We start from the raw sequence: 23,595 nt of genomic DNA, 5'->3' as shown, positions 1-23,595 counted from the left end.
TGTCCTAATCAAACCCAATTTATGGGATAGAAAATTAAGCATTAGACATTTATATGGAAGAAAATGAGAGGACTCCAAAAAGTCCTTAAATTGTCACGTTTGAATCCATTTTATGGGTTAGAAAATTACGCATCTTAGACACTTCAAATTAAGAAAATGAAATTGGTTCAAAGAACTTGAGGATTGTACTATCCAAATTGTATTTTACTGTTAGTAAATCAAACACTTGATGAGAAAAAGAAAAAGAATGAAACATTCAAATTATTATACAAATTAAATGAAAAAGAAAGGAAAATAAAATGTCACAAAACTATAATTAGCAATAATAATAAAAATAATTAAAAGGAAAATAATTCAAGGATATGGAAATTGGTTGTTGTTATTTTAGCATACACAAGTGTTCCATCTTTAGCAAACCTTAGAACTACAGCATTGCTGTTTTTTATAAATTAAACTTGAATTATAGTATATGCCTTGTGTATTATATATATTTTTAAATAATGAAAATTTGTTTAAAATAAATAATTTACATTACTTCAGCCAATTGAACTTTTTTATAATATTAAAATTTAAAAGTTAAAACAAAAATGTAGATTGAAATTAATCAATGATTAAGAATACTAAAATAAAGTTAAAGACATTCAACTTGTTTAGAAAATGCTTCGCCTAACGAGCTTGATGCTATCGTTTTAAAGAAAAAGAAAGCAATCACATAGTTGGATTGTAAGGTAGAATATCAATTTTTTAGGAAAGAAAAGATTAATATATCTTGGTTTAAGAATGAAATAGAAATTATTGATCATTAAAATAATTACTATTTTAAATAAAAAATTTAAATTGATTACTAAACTTAAAAAAATTAAATTGATTACTAAACTTAACTACCAATATTTTGATCACTAAAAGAATTAATTTATAAATTGGTCTCTAAAATTAATTAGTGATTAATTAAAAGATTAAATTTTTTAGTCGCTAAAACTTTCATAACTAATTATATAGATTTATTATAATTTTATTTATAGTAATAATTATTTTAGTAACTAATAATTTTAAATTTTGTGAAAAAATTAAACTAAATTCAATTTAGTTTAATTTTCGAGTATATATTAATTCATGATGCATTTGTTGTGAGGCAGTAGCAAGAATATAAAAAAAAAATAGCACATCATGTATTGATGAATGTCGACATGGATGTTTGTTGTTTTCTCATTTTCTAACTTACTTTGAAAGTAGAAACTATGAAGATAATGAAAACTACGCTTAGTTAACATTCTATGTATATTATTTCAAAGCATGAGTTGTATGGAATTAGAACTTTAAGCTATGTGACTGGATGCATGGGTTATAATAAGTTAAAACTTTAAAACCTAGATTTGAAGAAATTAATCACACCAATGATCACATATAATGAGTAAAAATAAAACTAGTTCAAAAAATCCTAATTAATATATTGACATTCTTAGTCGGCTATGAAATAAAAAATTAGTTCACAAAGGGAAAATAAAAGTATTCCCAAGAAAGATACAAGTTATTGATTGCACATGGTTGAAGAAGATAAAAAAGAAATTAGTCCAAAAATATTAATTTATTAATTATCATAATTGAATCCATTTTATAGGTTAACAATTTAAGCACGTCTTGAAAAGAGGAAAATGAAGCTATTCTAAAACTCTTAAGCCATGAATTGTTCTATCAGAATATTTTGTGGGTTACAAAAGTTAAGCATGCCAGACACTTTAAAAAAGTGAAAATGGTCCAAAGACCAGTTGTTTATTGTCCTATTTGAGTTCATTTTATGTGTTAGAAAATTCAGCATGTTAGAAAACAAAGAAGAAAATGAGAGTGGTCCAATTACCTTACGGTATTCCATTTTATAAGTTAGAAAAGTATGAATATTTAATCCTCAAACACATATCTATTATTAGCAGTAAATTTACACCAACAAGCATAAGGATACATCTTCCAAGATATGACCCAATATTTTCATATTTTGTCTTATAAAATCTGGCTTTCATAATGAAGACCAATGTCTAATATTATAAAATGGTTAAAGAAAGCAAGAAAGGGTGTAAAGAAGAAGAAACAAACACAGGAAACAATAGGAAGAGAGCAAGAGAACGAAGGAGGCAGAGTTACACGGTAGAACTCTTCAAATGAAGAGCTTTGATACCATAACACGAGCTGCCCAATTACCAATGATGGAACGTGAATTCATAGCTACATATACAATTTGTGAATAAATTCAAAACATATAGTTATGATATTTGCATATTGGAAAAAATCTATCATATGCCGGATGCTTGGATTAGGTTGTATTGACTAGATAGTTATTGTCCCCCAAATTTCTAATCCACAAATAATCACATAATTAGGAACAATAAAACTATTTCAAAACATCTTTATATAAAACAACTTTTAACATTGCAGAAATTTAGAAATACTTGCAGGAAGGGAAGTTACTTGAGATTTATTGATTTGTGTTTTACATATGTGGGAGCATAAGAAAAATTCAGAGAGCTTATCTACTCACTAAAATTGGGCCAACGCAGGAATGATATGCTAAGCCTAGTTTTACATATGAAGCTCCTCAGCACATTAAAAGCCCTCCGATAGGAGAAATGTAATACGCTGAAAGGATCATTGAAGCGATGACCGAAAGCAATCAAATGAAGGTTACTTGCTTCGACTATATACAAAGAAGACAACAGAGATAGCATCAGCTGACTCATTACAACATTACAACTAATATACTTTAACTTCTCTTATTCTCTTTTTCTCATTCTACTCAATGAGTTATCCTTCTTACCATCACTAGTTAATTTCCATTGAATGATCTTGTAATTCTTTGATTCATATATCTATAAATATATGTTGTTTCCAACGTTTTAGTTTAAGCTTAATGCTTGAAAGTATATAGCAATCTATGATCTTGAGTAGATGGAATGCAAATCATTAAGCTTCATCAAACATTGATTTTTCAAATCATTACTTTGAAATAGAACTTGTCACTACCCACTTCAACCCTTCAAATGTTACACTCCTAATAATCCATCATGCTTTCATCTCAGAACGAAGTTTCGAAATAAATCACTCTAAACTGCAACTTTTGTGCTAAAATTCATATGACTTTTGTAGCATAGGATATAATCAATGTTCAATAAAATTGATCAAAATAAATCTGTAGCTGAGAGAGACATACAATTAAAGAAAATACTTGAGGTGCTACTATTAGCTAGGATAAAGCATTAAATAATTAAATTCTGACAGTTACATTCATCCCAAGCCAATATCTATGTTCGTTTTTAGAAAGGCATTCTCCCTCTCAATATTAAAAGTAGTTATTGATTTTCGTAACTGAAGCAGAGAAATAAATATTATGAAATTCAAAGAAAGACGTTATTATAATTATGTACCTGTTACTCGTCTTTGAGCCACCTTTGGCACTTTACTATGTTCAATGCAATCATTAAAAGTATATTGTCTATTAGTCTGTTCAAGAACCTCATATATGCAATTCTCCATGGTTGCCAAAGAAGTAATGAACCTAATAAGCCCCAAAAGCCTGTGAAGAATCCTATCCCCAAGATCATGTATAGTGTTCCATAGAAAACTGACTTATCATCTTCATCATCGACTTCTTCTCCTTTAGACTTTGTCACTGCCTCATCTCCTGGACAACTTTCTTCAAGCGGTTTCCCACAAAGATCAAGATTTCCTTCAAAACTAGAGGCATCAAAGGTTTGCAACTGTCTTCCCCATGGAATTCTTCCACTGAGATGGTTGCGTGATAAGTCTAAAATCTTTTTGTGCTGCTAGGGCTATTAGAGCTCTTATTGTATCTAGTCGTGCGACTGGAGCAAATGTCTCATTGTAGTCGATTCCTGGTTGTTGTGAGTATCCTTTTGCGACCAATCTGGCCTTATGCTTTTGTATAGTTCCATCAGGATTGAGCTTTGTTTTATATACCCATTTCACTCCAATGATGTCTTTTCCTTGAGGACAATTTACGAGCTCCCAAGTGTTATTCTTCTCAATCATTTTAACCTCTTCTTCCATAGCCTTGACCCATATTTCTTGCTTTGATGCTTCCTCATAGCAGTTAGGCTCAATCATGGCCATATTGCAGGTTTCGTATATGTCTACCAAAGATCTTACTCGTCTTGGAGTGGACTCTAGTGAAGAATCTTCTAATGGAGGTGGAGAAGGCGTACCTGAAGCTTCTGCCTCTTCTTGAATTTCTTCTTGATATTGTTGCACTGGAACTAAAGTGGTGCTTTTAACAACTTTTTCTTCTTCCCAATTCCAAGAAGCATTTTCATCAATTTCAACATCTCGACTAATGACGAGCTTTTTTGTTTGTAGATTGTAAACTCGATAGCCTTTTGATTGTGTGCTATATCCTAAGAATATTCCTCGTATAGTCTTGTCTTCAAGCTTGTGCCTCCTTTGATCAGGAACATGTATGTAGCAGATAGATCCAAATACTCGTAGGTGTTTGGCTGATGGCTTTCTTCCACTCCAAGCTTCAATAGGAGTCTTGTCTTTGACCGCATTAGTTGGACATCTGTTTAAAATGTAAACTGCAGTGTAGACTGCTTCAGCCCAAAAAGTGTTAGGCATACCTTTCTCTTTTAGTATTGATCTTGCCATCTCCATGACTGTGCGATTTTTTCTTTCTGATACACCATTTTGTTGTGGAGTATATGCGACTGTGAGTTGTCTCTCTATGCCTTCATCTTCGCAGAATTTGTCAAACTCGCAAGATGTATACTCCTTTTCACGATCACTTCTAAGTACTTTTATTTGTTTTCCACTTTGCTTCTCAACAAGGGCCTTGAATTTCTTGAATATTCCAAAGACTTCTGACTTTGCCTTTAAGAAATAAACCCATGTCATTCTAGAGAAGTCATCAATGAAGAGGATGAAGTACTTGTTGTTGTGATGTGAAGGCATCCTCATTGGTCCACAAACATCAGTATGGATCAACTCTAGTAAGTCTTTAGCTCTCCATGCTTTGTCGGTCGAGAATGGTAATCGATGTTGTTTACCAAGGAGACATCCTTCGCATGATTCATTATTCTCTTTTAAGCATGGAAGATCTCTCATCATGTTTTTCTTATATAGAAGCTTTAAGGCATATGTGTTGAAGTGGCCAAATCTCCTATGCCAAAGCCACGAGTCATCAACTTCTGCCTTCATGGCAATATTAGTTCCAGGTTTGAAGCTTATGGGAAAGCTTCTATTTCTCTTCTCCATTTTTACTTGGCCAATTTCTGTCTTTCTACAGTCATAAATTTTGCATGTATCTTTCTCAAAGTGGAGAGAATATCCATTCTCCATCATTTGACCAATACTTAAAAGATTTTCTTTAAGATTGGGAACCAATAAAACATCCTTGATGAATTTCGTACCTTTCTTTGTCTCCACCATGACAGTTCCTTTGACTTGAGACTCCACTGTGGTACCGTTTCCTAGTCGAACTTTGACATTGACAGATTTATCAATGTCTTTGAAGATGCTTTGATCTTTGGCCATGTGATTGCTGCATCCACTATCCAAGTACCAACTTTCTCCTCTGTTAGGAGATTCTTGATTGGCATAAAATAAGCGTTGCTCCTGATTATGTTCTTCAGCAAAGTTTGCTTGATGCTTATTTTTATTACGACAATACTTCTCTACGTGGCCAAATTTCTTGCAGTATTGACATTGAGGTTTTCCATGATGCCAACAATCTTTTTCCATGTTACTTGTCTTTTTACATATGCCACATGGGGGATATTTTCCTTGACGAGTCATAAGGAAGCTTCTAGAATTTTCTTTATTTCTAGAAATTTCTCCTCTACTTTTATTTCCTTCATATTCTTTATTCTGAGACCATAATTTTAGTTTTGATTGAAAGGGATTTTTGACTGAGTCTTCTTCATGCCTTTTCAATCTTTGTTCATAAGCTTCAAGAGAGCCCATTAGTTGTGTTACTGACAATGTGGCCAAATCTTTTGTTTGTTCAATCGCGGTTGCGATTGCATCATATTTTTGGGGAATAGAAATTAAAATTTTCTCAACGATTTTTTTGTCAAGAATAGTTTCCCCATAGGCTCTCATCTGACTAACTATTTCCTTTATTCTAGAATAGTAGTCTTTAATGGTCTCAGATTCTTTCATTCTTATTAATTCAAACTCTCGTCTTAGAGAATGAAGTTTAACATTGCGTACCTCATCACTTCCTTGAAACTCTTCTTGTATTGTGTTCCAAGCTTGCTTTGCACTTGTGGCACCTATTATTCTCGGAAAGATTGTGTCATCAACTGCTTGTTGAAGAGCAAATAAAGCCCTTGAATCCTTCTGTTTGTTTTCCTTCAACTCCTTCTTCTGAGCTGCAGTAAGAGTGGAAGTGTCTTCTGGAATAGTGAATCCCTCTTCTATAATGTCCCATAAGTCTTGGGAGCGAAAGAATGTCTTCATTTTGACACTCCAAAAATCATAATTTTCTCCTGTGAAAATAGGTACTGCAATTGATGATGTTTGATTGGTAGTGGCCATAGGTTGAGAAAATATTTTGGAAGTAGTATAGAATGGAGTTCTAATTTTTTTGAAGTAGTTGAAAAGTTTATCTGCGCCCAGTAGATGACCGAACGTAGCTCTGGTACCACTGTTAGTATTTTGAGGTTGTGAAGGGGATAGTTGAAGGGATAGAGAAAATGTGTAGATAGTAGAGTGTGAAAGTAGTAGTTGGAGAAGTGTATCTTGTAGTTGAGAATAGTTGTATTGGATGTTGTGTTAGTTGTTCTTGATTTTTTTACAAAATGGTAGGATACATGGGTATTTATAGACCCATAGATTATTCTAGAAACTCCTAGCTAGAACTAATGCAAATACTTCTAGATTTTTCTACATAGTTGAATGTTCTTGATTTTTCTTTCTATCCTAGGCTTTTCTCCAATACTCTAGAAGTTTCTTTACATTTCAATAACTCTATCTTATATTTTTTTAGATTCTTCTAGAATTTGCATTATACTCTAATAATTAAGACCCCTTAAAAAATGCATAGCCTGATCTTCTCTTCTTTGTGCAAGAAGAGCAAGAACATGACATGAGAATTTGACAGTGCAAAAACATATGGGTGTTGGTCTGAAGTTGTCCAATTCGTCCCGGATGATGCGAAGTTTTATGAAGAAATCAGAGACACTAAGGTTGCCTTGACTGAGAGTAGATGCTTCTAATTGAAGGTCAGATATGCATGCAAGATCACCATGTGAGAATCTATTCTTTAGATCTTTCTAGATATCAAGAGTGCTATCCATCCATATGATGCTTTGTCGTATGGTGGGAGAAACTGAATGTATGATCCAAGAAGCAATCATGTTGTTACAACGGTGCCAAGCAGCGAAACATAATTGTCTTTGTAAGGAGCAGAGGTACCAAGAACGAATTTGACTTTGTTCTTGGCACTCAAAGTCGTGATCATAGAGTGGTAATTGGTCCCGTCGAGCAAAGGTGCAACCAGAGGTGTGACTAGGTTTTCACTTGGATGTAGAATAAGAAAAATTGGTGGCTGGTCGTCATTTGATGTAGATTGCACAATGTTATTGGTAGATGTACCAATCATGGTTAAAGAAAGCAAGAAAGGGGCAAATAAGAAAAAAGAAACACAGAAAACAATAGGAAGAGAGCAAGAGAACGAAGGAGGCAAAGTTACACAGTAGAGTTCTTCAAATGAAGAGCTTTGATACCATAACACGAACTGCCCTATTACCAATGATGGAATGTAAATCCATAGTTGCAGAAACAAACTGACGTTGCATAAAATCAAGCAATCATAAGTATAATCAGAGAAGTGTTAGATAATCTTTAATGAGTAGATTGTTTTTATTTGCAATATAATAGGACAGTTAGTTTTTATTTTAGTTAGTTGCAGTTTATTTTAATCAGATTTCTTTTATTTTAAAACAGCTGAATATTGCAAGTAATATTCACTCATAAAGTGGTTATTTTGGTGCATCGTGAGTGGCTATTTTAAGGCCTGACGAGTTGAATAAAAATTATGCAGCGAAGATAAAGTTTATATTGTATGGTGTGCGTCTCATTCTCATCTTCTCGTTCTCGTGTGCGTGAGTTTACTTCAACAAGAAGATAGAGAAAGGTGAAGAAGAAAGATAGAAAAAGAGTTGTATTGACTGGTCATTGAAACAACAATGAAAAGACCCTTATATACAAGAAAACAGAAGATGGAAGGAGTCAAGAAGCAACGCTGGGTGGTCTAGGGATGGCGCTGAGCGGAGCAGAGCATGACTTTATCGGATGTAGAAAAAAAAAAAAACAGTAGATGCAGACAAAATCACTGTCCATCAATATTTTCCTTATATGAAAAACTAATAGAGTTTTTTTTTTTACTACATTAAAAGTATCCATAACTTGAAGTTTCCTCAGATTTTTTTATCTTGAAAATAAACTATATGTAAATTTTATAATCATATGTTTTTCTTTGTTTAACTACGTGTATATACTCTAATGATGTCTAATCAAAGTTAATATATATAGATATAGAGGTCATCTTTTAGCAATTGAATAAACATGTAAGATTCGCTTTATAATTGGGACTGAATAAAATCAAAAGATAGTAATTGAATTATCATCTTCATCATCGACTTCTGCTCTGTGATGCCCGGATACGGACACGACACGGACACGGATACGGAGATACGGCAAAATTGAAAAAGTATAAGACACGGACACGGCAATATACATATTAAAATCTAATAATTTTATTTCATAATAAAAAAAACATTTAAAATATCATAATGTTTGAGGCTTATATATGTTAATCTTCATCAAAAAATACAACTTCTAATTCTGGTTCATCGAGAGATAGACTAGCAATATCAAGAATTTCATTATCATCCATTGAAAAATATTTGAGTAATAAAGAAAAAATCAAATAAAATATTTGAGTAACAAAAGAAAAAATCAAATAAAATATTTGAGTAATAAAGAAAAAATCAAATAAAATATTTGAGTAACAAAAGAAAAAATCAAATAAAATATTTGAGTAACAAAGAAAAAATCAAATAAAATATTTGAGTAATAAAGAAAAAATCAAATAAAATATTTGAGTAACAAAAGAAAAAATCAAATAAAATATTTGAGTAACAAAAAAAATCAATTGAGTAATAAAGAAAAAATCAAATAAAATATTTGAGTAACAAAAGAAAAAATCAAATAATATATCTCAATAATAAAGAACAATCAAATAAAATAATATAGTGCCATTAAAAAGAGAAGGGCGTGAAAAGGGTGAAAAGGGCGTGAACAGAGAGCGTGAACAGAGAGCGTGAACAGAGAACCATCTTCCTCGCGAGGTGTCCGCCGCGCATCCGAGCACCTACAGGTGTCCGCCGACGCGTGTCTCCGACCTGGCCGTGTCTGATCCAGAGAGAAGCCTCCGACACCGTGTCGTGCAGGTGTCCGCCGCGCCTCCGCGTCCGTGTCCGCTTCGGGAGCGGGAAGCGGCGTCCAACCACCGTGTCGGAGCATCACAGTTCTGCTCCTTTAGACTTTGTCACTGTTTCATCTCCTGGAAACTAGAGGCATCAAAGGTTTGCAACTGTCTTCCCCATGGAATTCTTCCACTGAGATGGTTGTTTGATAAGTCTAACATGGCAAGACGATCAATATTGGAAAGAGTAGGAGGAATTTTTCCAGACAAATGATTTCTTGATAGGTCAAGGGAATCTAGTGTCTTTAAATTCCCAATCTCCGAAGGAATTTCTCCACTCAAATTGTTTCTTGATAAATTCAAAGAAACCAACCGGCGCATGTACATAATCTCTTTTGGTATTTCACCTGTAAAATTGTTACATGAGAGATCAATGTTTGAAGTATCAGTTCAGGATGTTTGAAGTTGCGTTCCTGACAATAGATTGTTGCTTAAATCAAGAAACAATAATCGATTTACAGATTTCCAGCAATCTGGAAGTTCCCCGTTTATTTGATTATCCGATAAATCTAAAGTGGCCATGTTTTCAGCTTTAACGTTTCCACATAAGAATGAAAATAAATCTGAAAATTTATTTCCAGAAAGTAACAACTCGGAAGCTTGTAGCAGAAATAATGGAACTTTTCCCTCAAATTTATTTGAATTTAAATTTATTGATGGCCTGTAAGCGAGCTTCAATTGTAAATTAGGAATTGAACCAATGAGATTATTGTGACAGATATTCAACTCGTACATAGTTTGCAACTTCTTCCAAAACCATTTTGGTATGAAATCATTGAGCCCATTATCAGATATATCTAGCCACATTAAGGAGTTTTGAGTTTGGAGCCAACTAGGAAAATTCGGACCTAGCTTGCAAGATGCAAGAGCCAAATAACTTAATTGAAAAGGAGGAACCCAACTAGAGACAAAGTTTAGAGATAATGAGTTGTGTGACAAGGATAAGTAATGTAATTTGGAAAAATTAGAAAGATGAGCTTCAGTGACATTACCCTCCAAAGAATTCCACTGCAATGATAAAACCTCCAGCTTGTACAACAATCTTATTAAAGTATAATGCAAATTCTAGAAGAATCTAAAAAAATATAAGATAGAGTTATTGAAATGTAAAGAAACTTCTAGAGTATTGGAGAAAAGCCTAGGATAGAAAGAAAAATCAAGAACATTCAACTATGTAGAAAAATCTAGAAGATTTGCATTAGTTCTAGCTAGGAGTTTCTAGAATAATCTATGGGTCTATAAATACCCATGTATCCTACCATTTTGTAACATCAAGAACAACTAACACAACATCCAATACAACTACTCTCAACTACAAATACACTTCTCCAACTACTACTTTCACACTCTACTATCTACACATTTTCTCTATCCCTTCAACTATCCCTTTCACAACTTTAAATTACTATCAAATCTGATGCTCTCGGGTATCTCGCCAGTAATTTGGTTATAAGATAATTTCAACGCCCGAAATACGTGTTTGCTGCACCATGAAGAATTTTGAATGAAGTTCGGAAATTTGCCATTCAACTTGTTATTTGAGAGTTCTAATCTCTGTAATCTGCACATGCTCCCAAATGAAGACGGAACCTTGCCTTTTAGTTTGTTATCAGAAAGATTAAGATATTCAAGAGAGTTCATCACTTTCCCAAATTCATCTGGAATGGGACCTTCCAATAAATTATAATCAAGATAAAGGATACGAAGATTGGCAGTGAAGTTAGAAAGCCAATGAAATATACAACATGATTTTAGCAACTTATCAGATAGACTAAGATAGAGAAGAGAAGACATAGACTTCATTGTAGAACTAGGTGAAACGAGGAAACTTCTATCTATAATACCGCACTTTAAAATTACCCAGAAACATTGATGATGTTAGATTATTATAAGAGAGATCGAGAACCTTAAGAGATGGAAAATTTGAACATAGATAAGGAGGCAAAGCTATATTGTTGTGAGAAAGATCAAGCTCTTGAAGATGAAGGCTAAAGTTAAACAAAAATTGAAATGTTGATGACGTTAACATATTAGAAGATAGTTCTATGATGTTAAGAGAAATGGAATTGTTGGAGGAATGAGAATGAAATAAAGATTGAATATCATTATCTAAAAGATCACAATTAATTAGCCTCAACTCGCTCAAATTTGGAATTAGCTCACTTATACTTTGTAGCAACTGGTGAGAGGAACTAAGATTATGCAATGAACTGAGCTCAAGAATGGTTAAGGAATGGAGACTAGACAACCATTTTGCATCCTTAGCTTTTATATCAAAATTGCCACTTAGTCGAAGCGTATGCAGCAATGGAAGATTCCCTATGCGAAAAGGGATTGCTCCAGAAAGGGAATTTGAAACATAGTTTTCCATATTCCTTCTATATAGAAGAGTGTTACTTCCAAGACTAAGATATTGTAACTTTCTGAGATTCCCAAGTTGATATGGGATTTTTCCGGAAAGATAAAATCCTCCAATATCGAGATACTCTAAGTGTTTAAGATTCCCTATCTGAAAGGGAATTTCTCCCCAGAGAATATTATCCCCAAGATCTAGATAGCGTAGTTGTAAGAGATTTCCAAGTGTTGGAGGAATCCTCCCTCCAAAAGAAGAACGGGAGAGATCAAGATATCTTAAGTTGGTGAAGGAGCCCGTGAACTCTGGGATGTAACTCATTACAAAATAGTTATGGCTGAGATCCAGGTGTTGAATATATGGCAAGAAAATCAATGAAGTGACGTTGATTGTACCTCTCAAATACGGTGTATAGTGGTAGTTTCCATGAAGATCAAGCACTTGTACATGACCACTTTGATGGTTGCAGAGAATGTGTTTCCATTTGCAGCAATCTGTATTATTGGTCCATGTGGACAGCATGCCAAAGTTATCTATGAGGCCTTGTTTGAAGCTGAGGAGTGCTTGCCTCTCGCTCTCTATGCACTTTGCTTCACCACTTTCACTTGAGTTCTTCAATGTCACACTAATTCCTGAGGCAAACAAAGAAATCAGCAGAGGAACATAAAATGTTATCAGAAAATAAGCTCCCATTTTTTTCTTATAATCTTAACTAAAGGAGACCAAACAAGAGCAAAATTCTTTGTATGATTTAGTCTTTTCTGTTTCACCTGTTTAGAAAGCTCCGTGGCATCCTTATATATCCATAATTGTAAGGGCCGGCTGCGGCTTTCCAAAAATATGATATGCCTAAATTTCTTTTTGTTCCAATACACCAAATATTTCCACATTCCCATGAAGTCAAGAGTTTATAAGTACTCCTTCCTCTTTCAACTTTGAGAATCTTTTAAGAACATAACTGTAACAGAGTTTCAGTCTCCAAAGTGCATAATAACTAAATAATATTATCTCATCGGAGTTGGGATCGGAACATTGATATCCTTTGTAGGGACAAAAACGATTGAGACTGCAGGCTTATCTTTGGAAATGATGAGATTCCAAAGTGGCCAATACTTCAGATGCAATGATATTGAACCTAATATGTATGTTGATGAACTTGGGATCAGAACATTGTATGGTGCGATACATTGAATAGTCTCACGTTAATTAAGAGTTGAGGTCAAGGAAATATAAATACTTCTTCCTTTTTAATTAATTGAAATGTCTTTTAAAGATAAAAATGTTCCTTTTTCAACCATCTTAAAAAAATTAGTTCATCGATAATACAAAAAAGAAGAAATATATTGGTCCGGAGAAAAAATAAGTCGATCATTGTCATAATCCAATAGATTATAAAATTAAGCAGTAAGACATTTAATAAAGGGGAAAATAAAACTAATTTAGATGAAGATATTGATCGTTCTGATCGAATCATTTTAAGGATTAGAATATGAAGTACTTTGGATACTTGCAAAAAGGGAAAATGAAACTAGTTCAAATATCTTATTCGTTTTCCTGATCAAATTCATTTTATGGGTTAGAAAATGAATCGCATTGAAAAGAGAAAACCTGAAACTAGTTCAAGAAGATCTTATAATCTATTAATTATTGTATTTGAATTCATTTTATGGGTCAGAAAAATTAAGCGTGTTAGACACTTGAAAATGAAATTGGTCCAAAGAACTGACTGTCCTAATCCAATTATCACGGGATAGAAAAATTAAGCATCTTAGACGTTTCAAAGGAAGAAAATGAGACTAGCCCAAAAATTCTTTAAGCCATTAATGTTATATTTGAATCCATTTTATGGGTTAGAAAAACTAAGCATCTTAGACACATGAAAAGAAAAAAATGGTATATTGGTCCAAAGAGCTTGAGGATTGTACTAGTATTTAAATATTAAAAGAAGAAAATGAAATTGGTCCAAAGAACTTGAGGATTATACTGTTAAAATCTATTACAATTAAATTAAACACTTGATGAGAAAATCCAAAGAATGAAACATGCAAACTATCACACAACTAAAATGAAAAGAAAAGGAAAAAATAATTTAGAAACACAATTCACAACTTGCAGAGTTTAAAAAACTGTCAACATTTATATTCACAATTGTTCGGCTGGTGAACTGGTTGGCTTTTCCCCATTCACTTTCCAAAGACCGGAAAAAGAAAAGGTCTCCAACAACATTTAATAATAATCAAAATAAGTAAAAGGAAAAAACAGAATTCATAGATATGAAAACTAATTAGTTGTGATTTTGGCATACAAAGTGTTCCATTGTACTTTATCAAACATTATTAGCTATATTTTTATCAATTAAACCTCAATGATAGTATATGCCTTTTTTTAAAAAAAAATGAAAAGTTATAATAAATAAATAGTTTTTTTTTTTGTTTTCATAGATTTAAAATAAATAATTTAAATTATAATATACAATTATTTCAAACAGTTTATTACTTTTATAATATTAAAATTTTAAAAAAATATTGTATGTAGATCGAAACTTATCAATGATTAAGAATTCCTGTCTTTTAACTCTATATTTCTTGATTTCTTCTTATTCTCTTATGTTCTTATTTCCTCTTATTTTAATTTATTTGAAAAATATATAAAATAGGAATCAAATGATTTCCTTTACTTGGAAACATATGGTTGAAGTTCAATTTTTCCTTAGATCAGAGAAAATCAATATCATATAACCACAAAGTACGAACAGAGGAACCAGAATTTCATATTAAATTTACTTCTTTTATGTTTGTTATGCTCTTGCCTCTGTTGATTGCAGCAACTTATTAAGGTTATGTCCATCTTTCATTGAATCTTTTCCTCTAAGTTCAATGCTCGAAATTGGATTAAAATAACAACATATATAATTTCATAAGTTAAAAATTTGAAACATACTTAAAATTTCAAAACTTCACCTTCCACAAAACTTAAAAGAAATGTTCTAAACATTTTAATTAAAGATCACCGAATAAAGAATGTAAATAAAAAACAAATCAACCCAATTGGACAACTATGGAGAAAGTTATGCATCAAATAAGAAGCAAAGATCAAAGTTGTCCTTTACAATCTGTTTCATATTTTTTAAATCAAGCTTCATCTTTCATAGAACTCAAAAAACTATGTTCTTATATTTAAATTAAATATCATTGAATCAAGAATATAATAAGAAGGAATTAGCTCAATTGGATAACTATGGAGAAAATTATGCATTAAACAAGTAACAAAGGTCAAAGTTGTCAAATTTCAACTAAAGAACAAATTTTCTACAGTATCTACCTTTCAACAAGAGAAAATACACAAATTGTTCTGCATATTTTCAGATGATTGATGACTCTATTTTTCTCCTATGTGAGACCTCTTTTAGTAGCATAAAACACAAAATTTCAAACATGAAAAAGGTATATGTATATATTGAAGTTACCTCTTGTTTGAGATCTGTGTAGAAACAAAACAGAAAATGAAAATCGAGACTATACAAAAGTGAAAAAAATGACACATTGCAAATATACGGACTCAATCTTTACATGATATGATATGTACATATTTATAAAAATAGGGGTTAGAACTATCAAATACTTGAACTAAATCCCTGACAAAAGCACAAAAAATTTGATGATGTTTTCTTAATAATTAATTCTCAGCTATTGAGACATCAAATCAATTAAACAAAAATTAGTTAAAATGACTAAATCCATACATTTCTAAAGTCGATGAACTAAATTAGGCTAAAATTTTGAAGAAATAATTTCAGTTTTATTCTAAAAATTAAGGAATCAAAAACATATTTAACCACAAAATAAATAACATAAATAATATTGTAAATGATCGAATATTAATAATGTTGATAAAAAATTTAGAATAACATAATTCAAATTATAATAAAACATGACAAATATATTCAAAAGTTTTATTTACCAAATACCGTAACAAAATTTATTTAAATATAGTATGTATGTATGTTATGTGTTGACTTTTTTATGATAATAAAACTATTATTATTGTTATTATTACAATTATAAAATTAAATATAAATAATTTGTATAGTTTTATTTAAATAGTTTTTATTTATTTTGTAGAGAAATTTTTAATTAAAAAAATGTTAAGTTAAAGGTCAAATTTAAAAATTAAATTTAAAGAATAAAAGTGAAAAATAATTATATTTTAATTTAAATTTTTTTATTTAAAAGGTAAAATTAAAAACATAAATGTGGACACCAAATTACATAATTATTTACAAGAAACATATTAAGCAACCAAAAATAAAATGTAAAAGTAAAAAAAAAAAAAAAGCAATTAGTCATATGAAAGAGTGAATAAAGATGTTAAAGATGTTAAATGTCACTGCCACTGGAATATGAATGTATGAAAGAGTGATTAAAGATGGGATTGAATAGATTATGAAGTACAAACTCTTGAGATAACTCATATTCTTCCTTACATATACAGATTGGGATATCTTGCATTCTTGGCTTAAAATGAAATTTACAATAGATTATACAACCACACACTATCAATTCATTGCTTCATGAAACTTCAACCTCCAAATCTCACACTGCCAACAATCTGTAATGTTTTCATCTCAGAATGGAGTCTTGAAGCAAATCATTATAAACTGCAAATTTTGTGCTAAATTTTATATGACCAACGTTATTAATGAAGGAAAAAAAAGTTGGAAACCAAATATTAACGATAAACTAAATGAAGCAAATCGCTATATACTTGTGCTAAGATTAATATGATGACAAACATTATTAGTAATGATGGAAAAATATTTTGGAGACCAAATTTTAGTTTTAAACTAAATGAAAACTAAATTATTTAAACTCATTAGACTACCCAAAAAGTGTATAACTTGTAAGCATTTTTAAAATGGCCTTAGCATAATTCATTTGAAGAAAATAAAAACTTCTCATAACAGAGCACACTATCAATAATTCCTTTACACCAAAACAAAAACAACTATTTCTGGACAAAAGGAACTACAAATAGTAAGACATGCAATTAATGAAAGTACGTTTAGGGCTATATTATAAGCAAGAATCAAATTCTAACACTTACATTCATGCCAAGCCTTGTACATTTGTTTTTAGAAAGGTATTCTCCATTTCAATATAAAACCTAGTTATTGATTTACTTATTACTTATCTGAAGGAGAAATAAGTACTATAAAATTCAAAGAAATAAGTTATTAGAATTACATACCTGCTAGTTTTTTAGCCACTTTTGCATTCTGTTAGTCTTTAGATCTACTTTTGGCGCTTTGCCAAGATCACTTCAACCGTTACAAGTAGATAGTCTAACACTCTGTTCAAGAACCTCAGATAAGTGATTCTCCATGATTGCCAAAGTAGCAATGGACCTAATAAGCCCCAAAAGCCTGTGAAGAATCCTATCCCCAAGCTCATGTATAATGCTTCAAAGAAAACATGATATTCTCCACGGAGTGCTGCTTTTTCAGGCTTTACTACTGTCTGATCTCCAGAACAACTCTTGTTAAGTTGTTCACCACAAAGATCAACATTTCCTTCAAAACAAGAGGCATCAAATGTATCCATGTGTCTTCCCAATGGGATTCTTCCAGAAAGAGAATTGTGTGACAAGTCCAAGTTTTGGAGAAAATTCATTTCAGAAAGAGAAGAAGGAATTCTCCCATACAATTTATTTCTGGACAGGTCAAGGGATTCAAGTAAACTTAAATTTCCAATCTTGGAAGGAATTTCTCCACTCAAATTGTTTCCTGATAAATTCAAAGAAACTAAGCCGACCATGTATGTAATCTCTTTCGGAATTTCACCAATTAAATTGTTACATGAGAGATCAATGCTCTGAAGAGTTAATTCTGGACGGGTGAAGTCGTGTTCAACACCTTTCCACATCCATGTTATATGAAACGAATAATAACTATCAATTACAAAATTATAAAGTTCAGAGTAAGTACTATTGTACCAATAAACAGGACTTTCAGTTTCAATCTTGTTGATGGTGTTTTTAGACAAAGCAGTGAAATTGATTAAGCAAGTTGGAATTCCTTCTGATAACTTATTCCTGGAAAGATCCAACAATTGAGTACGCTTCAAACAACATATATGAAGGGGAATATTTCCAGAGAAGTGATTCCCTCGCATGATCAAGATTATCAATTGCTGCATGCTTTCTCCAATCCATGATGGTATTGCACCCGACAACATATTCTCACTCACATCCAACATAATTAAATTCTTGCAATTCTTTAAAGAGGAAGGCAATTCACCCATTAACCTATTGTTTCTTAAAACTAAAGCTTCCAAGTTAACAAGGGTGCCCAAAGAGATAGGAAGCTTCCCTGACAGTTCATTTCTGTTAGGTAAACTTAAATGTGGGTAGTTGATTTTGTTAGGTAAACTTAAATGTGGGTAGTTGGTAGTTGGAAGGTGTGTAGTTGGTAGTTGGTAGGTGGGTAGTTAGAAGTTGTTGTATTAATTGTGAGTTAGGTAGTAGTTATATTTAATGAATGTAGTTGAAGGGTAATGTCCAAAGGCCTATAAAAGGACCATGTAGTGTTTCATTTCAAAAACACAACAAATCTCAATATCAAAGAGTGTTTATCTAGAGAGACTTGTTTGTCAACAAATTGGTATCAAGAGCCAGTTAGCTTGAGTGTTTGAGTGGAAAAGAGAGAGAGCTTGAGTACTTGAGTGCTTGAAAAAAGAGAGCTAAGTGTTTGAGAAAAAAGAGAGTGAGATGGCCAGTCTTACAAATAGTATTTCCCTGCCCAAGTTGACAAAGGCTGTCAACTATGACAATTGGAGTCTCAAAATGAAGGCCCTTCTTGGATCTCAAGAAAATTGGGAGGTGGTTGAAGATGGTTTCGATGAACCAGCCAACACTACAGGTTGGTCAAACGCCCAGTTGAAAATGCTGAAAGATGCACGTGTGAAGGACAAGGCAGCTTTGTACATCCTGTACCAAGCTGTGGATGAGTCTGGCTTTGAGAAGATTGCAAGTGCTAAATCTTCAAAAGAAGCGTGGGACATATTGGAGAAGGCGTATAAGGGAGATGACCGAGTGAAGCAGGTGCGACTTCAAACACTTAGAGGCGAATTGGAGAGCATGAAGATGAAGGAGACAGAAGGAGTAGCCGAGTACATTACTCGGGTTGAAACTGTGGCGAATCAACTTAGTAGAAATGGAGAGACGTTGCCCGTTAGCCGAGTTGTGGAAAAGATTTTGAGGTCTCTAACGGATGACTTTGAGAACGTCGTGTGTGCGATTGAAGAGTCTAAGGACTTGTCAATGCTCACAGTTGAAGAGCTTGCTGGATCCCTTGAGGCGCATGAGCAGCGGAAGAAGAAGAAGAAGGTTGAGCCACTTGATCAATTACTCCAAACAAAGATGTCAATTAAAGATGAGCAAGCTCAGAACACTCAAGGTAGAGGACGATATCGAGGAGGTATAAGAAGCGGTCCTGGTGGTAGAAGCCGAGGACAAGAAAAAGAACAATCCGGTCAACAAAATTGGCAAGGAAGAGGACGAGGTCCATGGAGAGGAGGTCAATCAAGCAACTCAAATGTTGAGTGCTTCAAGTGTGGCAAGTATGGTCATTATGCAAAGGAGTGCTACTCGGGCAAGTGTTTCATTTGTTGTAAGTTTGGACATTTTGCCAAAGATTGTAGATTTGAAAGTAGAAAGGAAGAGACGATCAACCTCACAAAAGATGTTGAAGAAGAAGCGACATTGTTGATGATGGCGCGTAGCTCGGGAGCCGAGCATAAGCAAGTGGAGAACTTGGCAAGAAGACCAAGTAGCATGGAGAATTCAGCAAGAAGGCTGAGTATAGTCGATAACTCGACAAGACAGTCAAGTAGTGTGGATAGCTCGGTAAGACAACCGAGTCGGTTGCACGGGATAGTGAGACATGCAGATAGCCCACGCAAGGTGGTGGAGCGTGTAGATACCCCAGACAACATGGTGGAGCATGAGGCTAACTCGGTTAACTTGGTGGAACGCCTACATAGCTCGGATAAGTTGGTGGAGCAAGTGGATTACTCAGATAGCTCGGTGGAGCATGTGAAAAGCTTGAGTAGCTCAGAATTTGAAGAAGAAGAAGAGCTTCTAATCCAAAGGTTAGAGATTGCAAAAGGAGACTTGCAACAGAGTATTGAAAAGGAGGTTAAAGACAATTTAATTCTACAAGAAAGCGTAGGGAGAAGGAAACAGGCTTTGCAAAAGCGGCACTTGGAATTTGAAGAAGATATTTCAAGTTTGCAAGAACAATTACAAGCTGAGAAAGATCTGAGAGCTGCACTGGAGGTGCAAGATGAGAAGTGGCGACTTGAAATGGATGAGGAGATTGAGGAGATTGAGCACAACAATACGTGGGTGTGGTCTAATCTTTCAAAAGGAAGTGGGCCTATTGATAAGAACTCATTTAACGACAAATCGACCACAAAGACAAAGAACCCAATGAGCAACAAGTCGGCCAAAGAGAAGAACAAGTTTGCCAGTAAAGATGAAAAAGCTGAGAGAGCAGAGAACAAGTTAATCACAGGGAAAGCGAAGTACAAGTCGACCATAGATAAAGTGAAAGGAAAGTCAGTCATGAAGAAAGCGAAGAACTTAACTATTCATGAAAGGGACAAGCACAATGTGAGAAGAGTTATAGTACGTTGAAAGTCGAGCACAAGCTGCAGATATGTTTACAAAGCCGCTGCCATCCTCTCTATTCGAGAACAATAAGATGATACTCGGAATGAAGGACAAGAAGATCATTTAAGTTTACGGGGGGATTTTGTTAGGTAAACTTAAATGTGGGTAGTTGATTTTGTTAGGTAAACTTAAATGTGGGTAGTTGGTAGTTGGAAGGTGTGTAGTTGGTAGTTGGAAGGTGTGTAGTTGGTAGTTGGTAGGTGGGTAGTTAGAAGTTGTTGTATTAATTGTGAGTTAGGTAGTAGTTATATTTAATGAATGTAGTTGAAGGGTAATGTCCAAAGGCCTATAAAAGGACCATGTAGTGTTTCATTTCAAAAACACAACAAATCTCAATATCAAAGAGTGTTTATCTAGAGAGACTTGTTTGTCAACAATTTCTACTTAAATCAAGAAACAATAATCGATTTATTGATTTCCAACAATCTGGAAGTTGCCCCTTTATTTGATTATCTGATAAATCTAAAGTTGCCAAGTTTGCAGCTGTGACGTTTCCACATGAGAAATCTGAAAATTTATTTCCAGAGAGGAACAACTCGGAAGCTTGTAACAAAAATAATGGAACTTTTCCCTGAAATTTATTTGAACATAAAAGTATAGATGGTCTGAAAGGAAGCTTCAATTGCATATTAGGGATTGAACCAGTGAGATTACTGTGAGACATGTTCAAAGTGTACATAATTTGCAACTTGTTCCAAAACCATTCTGGTACGAAATCATTCAGCCCATTATCAGACATATCTAGTTGGATTAAGGAATTTTGAGTTTGGATCCAGCGAGGAAAACCTGGTCCTACATTGCAAGATGCAAGAAACAAGAACCTTAATTGAAAAGGAGGAACCCAACTAGAACCAAATTTTACAGATAATGAATTATGCGACAAGTCTAAGAGATATAATTTGGAAAAATTAGAAAGATGAGATTCAGTGACATCACCCTCTAAAGAATTCCACCGCAACGATAAAATTTCCAACTGAGATAGCAGTCTGATGCTCTCGGGTATCCTACCAGTAATTTGGTTATAAGATAAGTTCAATTCCCGAAATATGTGTCTGCTGCACCATGAGGAATTTTGAGTAAAGCTCGGAAATTCACCATTTAAGTTGTTATTTGAGAGGTCTAATATTTGTAATCTGCACATGCTCCCAAAGAAAGATGGAACCTTGCCTTGGAGTTTGTTATTGTAGAGAAAAAGATATTCAAGAGAGTTCATCGCTTTCCCAAATTCATCTGGAATGGGACCTTCTAACAAATTACCATTAAGGTCAATGGAAAGCAGATGGGTGGTGAAGTTAAAAAGCCAGTAAAACATTGGAGATGATTTTAGCAAGTTATTGGAGAGATCAAGGAAGAGAAGTGAGGACAAAGAATTCATTGTAGAAGTAGATGAAAGAAGGAAATTTCCATCCATAAGACTGCAATTTTTAAGATAAAGCTCTTGTAGTTTGGAGCTGATATTAAAATTAGCTCGAAACATTGATTGTGCAGGATTATTGTAAGAGAGATCGAGGACCTTAAGAGATGGAAACTTGGGACACAGAGAAGGTGACAAAGTTATATTATTGTGAGAAATATAAAGCTCTTGAAGATGAAGGCTAAAGTTAAACAAGAATGGAAGTATTGATGATGACAACATATTAGAAGACAGATCTAGTTTGGTAAGAGAGGTGGAATTATTTGAAGAGTGAGAATGGAACAAAGATTGAATATCACTATCCAGAATATTACAATCAACTAGCTTCAACTCTGTTAAGTTTGGAATGATTTTACCGATAGTTTGTAACCACTGGTGAGAGGATTTAAGACTATGCAATGAACTCAGCTCAAGAATGGTCAAAGAATGGAGAGTAGACAGCCACTGTGCATCCTTAGCTTTTATGTCAAAATTGCCAACTAGCCGGAGAGTGCGCAACAACGAAAGATTCCCTATACGAAAAGGGATCGCTCCAGAAAGGGAATTTGAAATATAGTTTGGCGTTTTCCTTGTGTACAGAGTAGTGTCACTTCCAAGACTGAGATATTTTAGCTTTTGTAGATTCCCAATTTGACATGGGATTTTTCCAGAAAGATAAAATAGTCCAAGATCGAGATAATTCAAGTGTTTGAGATTCCCAATTTGAATGGGAATTTCTCCCCAAAGAAAATTATCCCCAAGATCTAGATAGCGTAGTTGTAAGAGATTTCCAAGTGTTGAAGGAATCCTCCCCGCAAAATAAGATTGGGAGAGATCGAGATATATTAAGTTGTTAAAGGAGTCCATTAACTCTGGAATGTAACTCATTACAAAATAATTATGGCTGAGATCCAGATGTTGAATATATGACAAGTGAATCAATGAAGTCACATTGATTGCACCTCCCAAATAATAACGCGGTGTATGGCTTCCATGAAGATCTAATAGTTGTATATGACCAGTTTGATGGTTGCAGAGAATGTGCTTCCATTTGCAGCAATCTGTATTATTGGTCCAAGTGGAGAGCATGCCAAACTCATCTATGAGGCTTTCTTTGAAGCTGAGGAGTGCTTCCCTCTCACTCTCTATGCACTTTGCTTCACCACTCTCACTTGAGTTCTTCAATGTCATACTAATTCCTGAGCCAAGCAAAGAAAGCAGCAGAAGAATATAAAATGATTTCAGAAAATAAGCACTCATGATAGTTTTTTCTGATATCAAGTAATCTTAAGGGAGAGAAGATTAAACAAGAGTAGTGTATTGCGAGAAAGCATCTATGATTCAATTTATATGTTGTAAGCACCGGCAGTGGCTTTCCAAAAGTCATAGTTTTAGAAAAATTAAGCATGTTGACATTTTCAAAACATGAAAATGAGACTAGCCCAGAAAGTCCTTAAACCATATTGAAATTCATTTTATGGGTTAGAAAAATTAAGCATATATCTTAGACACTTGAAAAGAAGAAAATGAAATTGGTCCAAAGAACACGAAAGTCCAAAAACTATTTGTCAACATAAATGTTGCCAATTGTTAGGCTGGGCTGGTTGGCTTTTCCCTCATTTACTT

General features: G+C 33.5%; 3 protein-coding genes across 4 annotated transcripts; all 3 read right to left on the bottom strand.

The window, feature by feature from the left end:
* Positions 1 to 9,268: 9,268 nt before the first annotated feature.
* LOC114182249 (receptor-like protein EIX2) lies at positions 9,269 to 12,539 on the bottom strand. Its single transcript, XM_028069070.1, has 2 exons — positions 12,242 to 12,539; positions 9,269 to 9,840 (listed from the first exon to the last, which is right to left on the bottom strand). Exons 1-2 carry the CDS (start codon positions 12,537 to 12,539, stop codon positions 9,557 to 9,559), a joined length of 582 nt encoding a protein of 193 aa, XP_027924871.1. The 3' UTR covers positions 9,269 to 9,556.
* A 3,743-nt stretch (positions 12,540 to 16,282) lies between these two features.
* Positions 16,283 to 18,199, bottom strand: LOC114182248 (receptor-like protein EIX2). 2 transcript variants are annotated; one of them, XM_028069069.1, is made up of 2 exons: positions 17,094 to 18,199; positions 16,283 to 16,517 (listed from the first exon to the last, which is right to left on the bottom strand). In XM_028069069.1, exon 1 carries the CDS (start codon positions 18,143 to 18,145, stop codon positions 17,138 to 17,140), a length of 1,008 nt encoding a protein of 335 aa, XP_027924870.1. In that variant the 5' UTR covers positions 18,146 to 18,199; the 3' UTR covers positions 16,283 to 16,517; positions 17,094 to 17,137. The 2 variants fall into 2 exon arrangements, with proteins under 2 accessions (XP_027924870.1, XP_027924869.1); XM_028069068.1 differs by having other exon boundaries at positions 16,283 to 16,454.
* A 2,722-nt stretch (positions 18,200 to 20,921) lies between these two features.
* Positions 20,922 to 23,284, bottom strand: LOC114182247 (receptor-like protein EIX2). The gene is made up of 2 exons (XM_028069067.1): positions 21,513 to 23,284; positions 20,922 to 21,368 (listed from the first exon to the last, which is right to left on the bottom strand). Exons 1-2 carry the CDS (start codon positions 23,227 to 23,229, stop codon positions 20,947 to 20,949), a joined length of 2,139 nt encoding a protein of 712 aa, XP_027924868.1. The 5' UTR covers positions 23,230 to 23,284; the 3' UTR covers positions 20,922 to 20,946.
* Between the last annotated feature and the right edge of the window lie 311 nt (positions 23,285 to 23,595).

This window comes from Vigna unguiculata, chromosome 4, assembly GCF_004118075.2.
Source record: "Vigna unguiculata cultivar IT97K-499-35 chromosome 4, ASM411807v1, whole genome shotgun sequence".
Classification (NCBI taxonomy): Eukaryota; Viridiplantae; Streptophyta; class Magnoliopsida; order Fabales; family Fabaceae; genus Vigna; species Vigna unguiculata.
Note: the sequence above shows the minus strand (reverse complement) of the source record. Positions and strands in the feature narration are given on the sequence as shown.